Source organism: Ixodes scapularis, unplaced genomic scaffold, assembly GCF_016920785.2.
Source record: "Ixodes scapularis isolate PalLabHiFi unplaced genomic scaffold, ASM1692078v2 PGA_scaffold7__128_contigs__length_106722199, whole genome shotgun sequence".
In the NCBI taxonomy this organism is placed as follows: Eukaryota; Metazoa; Arthropoda; class Arachnida; order Ixodida; family Ixodidae; genus Ixodes; species Ixodes scapularis.
Window position 1 is genome coordinate 16,694,388 of NW_024609882.1, and position 8,361 is coordinate 16,702,748.

The window sequence follows — 8,361 nt, forward strand, 5'->3', positions numbered from 1 at the left end:
CATCAAAAGCTGTTCTCTAATTCGGGATGGCAGAGAATTGTAAACGTTTTTCATTTTTTGTAAGTACATTCATAAAAGCACCGATGTCGTATTTTTGAAATCAGTGGCGCACATTGTTTGTTAGAATTTTCATAAAACGTTTTTCCACGCAGCATAACCGAAGTATATAAACGGTGAAAGCGCGAATGTTTCTTGAGGTTCAGTGGCATGCTCTCGTTTGCTTCTTCACTTTTCTTGAGCAATTTTATGTTTTTACTGTTTTTTGGTAGGTTTAACAAACAATTTTCATAAAACTGTCCGAGCTAACATCGCTGTAAGAACTTATGAAAGAAATCGTAACTGCATTTTACATTTGTTACTTGTCGATTTATTCCGAAAACCTGCATAATGCCAACACAAATGCTATCTTCAGTTTCAAGCGGTAGAAAATTATTATGATATTAGTACGACATTAAAGAAGAGTAATATTCATGGGACCATTAAATTTTGAAGTACAGTGACCCATTTTTTTTAATAAAATCAAGCGAGCGTCGACAGACGGGCCGGCCAGCGCCGTGCCGCGGAGGCGTTCGGCGATACGGGAGAGATTAGGCGCGTGCGCACAAAGCTCTTTCCGGTTCGCCGTCGTCTGCTAGGATATTTCCGTATTTCGTTCATATATATATATATATATATACAAATGTATATATATATACGAACGAAATACGATATATATATATATATGTATATAAATTTTTTTTAAGAAAGCCGTTTGTTTCTTCGGTTGCTTGTGTCTTACAAGGTAAGACCCAGATCAAATATTGTTTGCTCTAATGACCCATTACTAAATAAAAATTTGATTAAATTAGTTGGCGTCTTTAATTGTCAATTCTACCTTCGCGTGGACGCATTTTCAGTGACCTGGGGCCCTATGCTACATCCTGGGATCAAAAGGGACAGGAAGTCCGGCACATTGCCGCCCTCTGTGATTTTTCGGCACCACGCCGCTGACCAATCGCAGAGGCCGGAGATGGCATCTCCGTCCTCTGCGAGTCCGGACTGCGAGTCCGGGAGTCCCGGACTCTCTTTCCCACATGGTACCGCTGCTTGGCATACGGACCCTGATGAAATCAATGTAGATCTCCCGTTTTACGCCACCCGGAAATGTCACCCGGAGAACGATGATATTGAACATAGCATAGAAGTGTTTGGCAATTTCACGTATCATACATTAGCGTGATTTAAGATTTACGGAATGTTCTTTTTGGTCAAAATTCTGGATGGTCATTTGATGAAAACGTATTGTGTAATAAGGCATGTATATGTGTATTAAACCACATGCACGTAATGTAAAATAAACAAACGCGTTTGGTCTCAGGTGATTTCCGAATAAATTTTGTTCTTCGGCTACTTCCCCCAAAGATCACACAAAAAGGAACAGCTTACCATTAAAAATATCAGATTCGAAAAAAATTGTTTTATTATTTTTAGTGGGTGTATGTAGTGTACAGCATTCAGCATGGCAAAGACTTGAACGTAAACTTCATTGCAAGGAATTTGTGTCGAGGACACCGGGGATAAAGCCTCCAAAAGGAAGCTTGACTATGTCCTGTGTTCCGGCACATACAAAATACGACACAATATATAATAATATGTAACAACACTATTCACCTAAACGAAATGAGCACACGCGGTTAGAAATGTGGGCAGGTTATGAGAATAATAAAAACGATCGGCAGGTTTTATAATGACATTTTTGTTTTTCGCGACCGATGAGTTGTCATCAATATTTGCATTGGGGTTGAATGGGCCCATCTTGGGTATCAACTTAGATGGTAAAATGTGAGTCTTCTTCAATATCTTCTTTGAGTAAATGCGAGAAAGTACCAGTTCGCGTTAGGTGTTTCGCACAACGTGCTTACAGCAGACTGTGCCGCGAAAATGCGGCTATCTTTTGGCAGACCTCTTTCTTAAGGGGTTGCATTGTTTTTTCTCTCAACAACCCACAACAAAAGACATTGCCATCGACAGCTGAAGAAGCAGAGGGCGCGGCGACTCGATTTATGAGCATCCACTTATTGTTTCGGAGCGATCGTTGCACTAGCTGATAAGAACCCCAAATAACCACTGCGAACGGTGCGAACGTGATAAGCGCGCCACTCGTCGCGTTTCTTAATTTGTTGGTGACGATACCCCAAGAATGAATTTGTCTGTGCATGCAGGTACCCCTGGCACAACAGGCTTGCGCGTTTATGCGAGTCCTTTCGAGCTCCATTACATTGCGGTTACACGAACAGATGTCACCTCATTTTGTACCTACAAGTAAAAATTTCATGGCGAAAAGTTACCATACCGGTTGAGGAGTCAATTCAAACCTACACTATTAATCCTGTCGTTGTGCCCAGCCACCGAATTGAAACAAGAGTGCACGAACTGAGGAGAACCCAAAGGAAATTAGTTGACTCGTGATAACTCTCACGAAAGTGCATTGTGTCATGTGTATGTAACATCGAAAACCTTCAAAGTTGATTCCTAAACTTTGAGAGAAAAAAACATTGTCTATAGTGTTTATTGATACCTTTTGATGCTGCGTAACCGTTAGAAGATCCGTTAGAGTTGTAGTTAAGATCAAGGTTTTTTTTTTCTCTTCACTCTCGTGATTATTCTAGTTGTGATATGGTGGCTTTCAACAGCAGGAAATAATAATTAATTCTACTCGAACACTTTCTGGCTACAGTCAACTCAGTACACCCCAGCCGAGTACTATTTAGAAATATGTTAAATTGAAAAAAAAAAAAATATTTTATTGATTCATTCTTGCCCATGCGGATCTTGCTGCTTCCGTGCTCTCCTTTGCAGTTTGGTATGATGGCTCATTAAGTTGGTCCTTGTCTTTGAAATCGTGGCTCAACCGTAGAAACCGCCCCCGTATCCTCCAAATCCAGGGCCGTAGCCTCCATAGCCGCCGTATCCGCGGCCGTAGCCACCGAATCCGCGACCGTAGCCTCCGTAGCCTCCGTAGCCACCATAGCCTCCGTAGCCTCCATAGCCTCCGTAGCCGAACTGGGCGGCGGCAAGGCTGCACAGGGCTGCCAGGACCACGAGGGTCACAAGGAGGGACTTGCAGGACATCATGTCGATTCTGTAGCAAGAATAACGCAGTTTAAACAGGGCCTAGATACAAGAATACTCATGTTTTGTTTGTTTTTGTTCGCCATCACTGAACAAGCGGGTCTGGAACTCGCGATAGACTCTTCGCAAAATTCAGTCTGGCCACTTCGATAACTTTCAGCATCTTAGGGATTATTTTCTGTACATGCTAATGGCGGCCCTTTGCAGGCTGGTGAAGGAAGAATTTGAAGAGAAGCACCGATGCGCAGTCTGAACATTCCAGAGGTTAGTTCGCAGTATTGCTGTTTGATGTCACCAGTACCACTAAATAAGCTACGCTTCAGAGTGACGACACTTGGCCATATTGTGTCTTAAAATAATGGTTGCCAGGTATCTGAAGCTTTATCTGAAATCCCAGGAAACGCTTTTCCGCCCTCCATGAATGTTTCAACCGTTTGCGACTGAGCAAAGCGATATTTCATGACCTTCTTAACACCGAATCTAATGCTGAGGAAGTCGCACTTTTGAATCACGGCGATCGGCAGTTGCGTCTACTCTGCATACGAGCCAAAATGGCGGCGCCCAGAACAATGTCGGGGAACGGAGTGCCGATAATCTAAGCGCAGCTCATTTAGTGGACATAATGTCAGCATGACAGGATTATAAACTTTTATGCGCTGAGCATTTAAGAGTGTCATTCAAATCCTTGAAATATTCGTCTTCGGCACACCCCAGACAGCTCATGCCAGAAGGTTGCGATGATTTTTATCAAGAAGTTTACTCAACCATGGCCTCCCAGATTTTGCTCGCGTGACTATCCGCCTCGTACAAGGTAGTAGTCTCTTGACAGCGTCGAAACTCAATCAACTAGAGAAATAACTATTCAGCGAGAGACACCGTAACTTTCCTGCGTCTTCCGTTGATGAATGGATGCTAGATTTTAACTACCATCAGCATACAATGAGCCACTAGATGGCGCTGAATTCGTGAAAGGGTCTATTACGATTACTCTACTTGTTGGCAACATTTTGTGTAATTTCAAAAGTGAAGCGCACGCGTGCACAGCCTTAGTCGAGCTCCTATGCTCAAAGAGCATAAGAGTACGGGCGTCCTCGGAGTTCTCTTCACAGCTTCGGGACGTTGTTCACAAGTATTTGTGGCGAGTTGTTTTAGTGGCACCCTCCTAGGGATTCTTCTCCAGACGTCATTACTTTAAAAACAACAAGTACGATAATGTTTGTAATGAGCACGGTGGAAGCTTGAAATCATAGCGTTCTGAAACCCACACTGCCAACAGCGTCAAAATTGAAGTTCTTACATTACTCTTATTTCCGTCCATGAGAAATCCTCTGCAATCGTGGAAGGCCGATCACAGCGACGCTTTCCATCACTCACGTCGCAAATAGTGTCTCTTTCTATGGTATACGGCGTTGAACTTCTTCTGCTCCCTCCCGCGATCTCCAGCAATGTTCCCTATGTTGCCCTTTTATTCTTGTGTTCCGATACGTTACAGGTATGCACCTTAACACTTGCTAGCCGTACAAAAAAGATTGCGATTCATGTGTTAACACTTTTTTTTTGTAATATGTGCAAATAAAAAGGGAGTCGGTGGCCGAGTGAGCTAAAGCACACCAGCTCGAAGCAAGTGGAGCGAAAGCTCGCGTTGCAAAACCCAGGGATCCAGGGCTCAATCTCCACCTTTGCCCGTTTTGATCTGGATGAGCATCGTACCGGCGAATAGTCGTTCACCGGTGCACCACTGCGTGGTGCACTTTAAAGACCCCAGGCTAGTGGTTGTACTGCACTGGTTTAATTTCTCATCTCCAAGTGAAACACCGTTGAGGCTGACTAACTTCCGGGTATATATACACACACGCAACATTATTATTAAAATAATTTTTGTGCAATTGGAAAGTATTCGCGGCATTATCATACATCATTCAGGTTGTTGTAAATTGTTAATCGAACACTCGGAATATCAGATCAGAAATGTATGTTGCCGTGCCTCGTTGAAGACATTCAGCTACTAATAATGTTTATGAAATTCTGGCAGCTAAAACAAACCCTTCATATAACATCAGTATCGCAATGGTCCAATGGTAAAAAAGGTCGCATATTCGCAAAACTACATCGATAAAGACCTTTGATAAACGAACCGACGAACCCTCAACTGCAATATCTTACAAAGTTTACCTTACTATTCTGAATCAATCAGTCACAGAATAAGTCGTGACGGCTAGCACGATCCACTCACCTGGTTGTCTTGTAGGCTCGCTGCAGGATTGTGATCTGCAATGGACGCCGGCGTGGTTTATATGGTGATGTCTTGGACCCCTGTGATTCGTAGAAATTCCTATTATCCAGGAAAATCCCCAAGAGAAGAGGCGGGTCTCGCCGTCATTTGTGTAACGTCCTTTCAATTGTTGATGCACCCTCCGGTTGATGAAACGCCCGAGGCTGCTCCGCCGACCTCCGCTACCCTGCCTGCCACGCGTGCCATAATGGATGTGTAGCATCGCATACGAAAGAAAACGAGCGCGTGGAGTTGTTTTTGGGACATTCAAGGATTCGGACGGGGAAAGAGTACGCTGCGCTTTTGGCGGGAATGGTGGGGGCTGGCAGACACGCGGCTACGAAATGTTTTTACAAAAAAGTCTCCATTTGATGTTGTATAGGTATGAGAGATGGCCATGCCGGATGCACGCATATCAAGGAAAACAGTATTTATAGTGTTCGCGAAAAAAAAATGCATTGTGCTGGCAATGCTAAACAGACCTCGCAGGGAAGTATCGGTCATCATAATTGCCACTAGGACAAGTACGGCGCCTTTAAGAAAAGAACTATGTTACTTACGACGCATTGGAATGCTTGTGCGTACACGGATTACCTACTAGTTATACAGACCTGGTCACGTTAAGAAATTGAATTCTGTAGTGTGCAAACTGAGTGCATAAAAGTAAAGGCAGCACGGTTTGACAATGAGTTACACGGTTAATCCACAGGCGTTCTTACCGGACAATTCGCCCTCTTGACGTTTGTCCTAGGCGTCCGCTTTGCCTTCTTAAGATACTGGCTGCTAATGTTTACTCTGGTTATTGACAACTTAAGAAACGGAGGGCGGTGCAAGTCCCTAACATCTTTTTATTGGTCTGCGGCCAATTAGAATGCATCATTAGTCAAGCCGAAAAACGAATATCAAAGAATGAAGTGAGTACAAACTAAGCCCCACGTAATTTTGGATGACGTCAGTAATTATAAATACTAATATCATGGCTTGATGCAGCTCCATTTTCTAGTTTGCTTTTAAGAGGGAGAAGGCATCCACTTCGGTCTCCTAAACTGTCCCATTGCTGTATATTAAAAAAAAATGTTGGTATAAATATTGAGGGAATATTGTTGATCGGGCAATGTAATCTTTATTAATGAAAAAATGACGGTGACCTATGCAAATAAGTATCAGATCTTACAGAAAGACACTAGGGCTTGGCACAGATTAAGAATTTTTAGCGAATAATCGGGGATGTTTCTTCGATTGCACAAAGGGTTGACCCTGGTAAGTTTGAGAAACATGCAAAGAATTACCTGTGCGAAAGCAGTACACGTTTTAATGAGGTAATTTCAGTATATTCAGTGACTCGTCTGGCAAATATTAGAATGCGGTGGGATTTTAGTTCTTTTTTTTTCCATCTCCCAGTGGTTATCTTGGTGATACCCTACACTGCCTGGTGATGGTTACAAAAATGCAGAGGAGAAGCAAATTGGCTTAAAACAGAGAAGGGAGGAATAATACCCTTGGTTTCTCGGCTAGGTGGCACAAGGTACAGTCCGTTATAAAGGGTACAGCCAATTGCACCCATCTATTCATCCATCTATGATGGTAGGCGTAGAGGAGAGAAAGGAAAAAAGTGTATACAGACCTTTTTGCTGATGTCAACTTATACGCGGCTAAGCACTGCTTAGGTTCCTAAAATAGCTGTTATTTTGCTAAAACTATTTCCTGAGCGGGCCTTAACTCTAAAATAAAAACATTAAAAAGTAACGCTTCGGGTTGCTGTTTTTTTATCCTGCTTAATTTAGGCGCTAGCAACATTATAAGGAAGAAACATGGTACGAATACAAAGAGATATTTTCCCGCAGGAAGATAAACAGCAAAGATACTGTAGCTGTTAGACAGTTAAACTTTCGTTTCTTCAGTACAAGTTCGCCCAGGTAAATGTACAAAAATAGCAAACTTCGGATGCCTAAGTGTTTTCAAATACACACCTCTTTAAAGCGTGCAGCTATCATCTAAATGACTAATATTGTCCTCGAAACTTTGCACTATTTATATTACAATTTGATAGATATATTTAAAAAAAAAAGAAAAGATCCCGGTTGTGAACTATGAAATTATAGTCTCGGAGAAGCAGAACTTTCTCCAGTGATTAAGTTCTTAATGTCCGGTTTTACAGTGACAATGATGCACATGACAAGCCCATAGTTGGCTCACTTTGAATAGCTTATCGGTTGTTAAATTAACTTTAGATAAATGCTAATCGATAAATTTTAACAGCCCTAATACCGTACAAACCACAGTGCAAGCAGGGAATTCTCAGCCGTTGTTTATCTTGTAGCTTTACACTTTTCATCTATTAATCTTCCAATAATAAACTCATCGTGGAGCACTGTCATTTCTGCATTCTATTGTTTTATTTACTCTAGCACAAGTCCTTTTTCTTGGTACTTTCACACACTCTCTTCTTCCGTAATTTAAGGTTTGAGGCAGTTTGTAGCTTGGCGTTGGTATACACGTCTTATACGCAAGATCACAGTATGTCCTTTCAATCTTCAATTCATAGGAATCCAGAAAGGCCCCCGAATAACGCTAATTTTCTCGCGAACGAGATCACTGCATGCAATCACGTCATCCTTTGCTTCATGTTAGGCAGTAAACAGGTATAGTTTATTTGCCCAGTCATGCTCAACAATGTTGCTTGTTTCGTGGCTTCAGGTCAGGTCTTGTGTGGCATAAAACTGTCCTCGTGCTTGGAGTCGTGGTTCAACCGTAAAAACCGAAACCGCGACCGTAGCCGAATCCACGGCCATAGCCTCCATATCCGCCGAATCCACGGCCGTAGCCTCCGTAGCTACCAAATCCACGACCATAGCCGAAGCCGCGGCCGTAACCTCCATAGCCATACTGGGCGGCGGCGAGGCTGCACAGGGCTGCCAGGACCACGAGGGCCACAAGGAGGGACTTGCAGGACATCATGTTGATTCTGCGAGGAAGGC

General features: G+C 42.8%; 1 protein-coding gene across 1 annotated transcript; it reads right to left on the reverse strand.

The window, feature by feature from the left end:
• Positions 1–2,886: 2,886 nt before the first annotated feature.
• LOC121046255 (neuropeptide-like protein 30) lies at positions 2,887–3,114 on the reverse strand. The gene has a single exon (XM_040500298.2). It carries the CDS (start codon positions 3,112–3,114, stop codon positions 2,887–2,889), a length of 228 nt encoding a protein of 75 aa, XP_040356232.1.
• Positions 3,115–8,361: the final 5,247 nt, after the last annotated feature.

Excerpts from the sequence above, each read along its gene's own strand:
- LOC121046255 (XM_040500298.2), bottom strand. The coding sequence starts at position 3,114 with ATGATGTCCTGCAAGTCCCTCCTTGTGACCCTCGTGGTCCTGGCAGCC.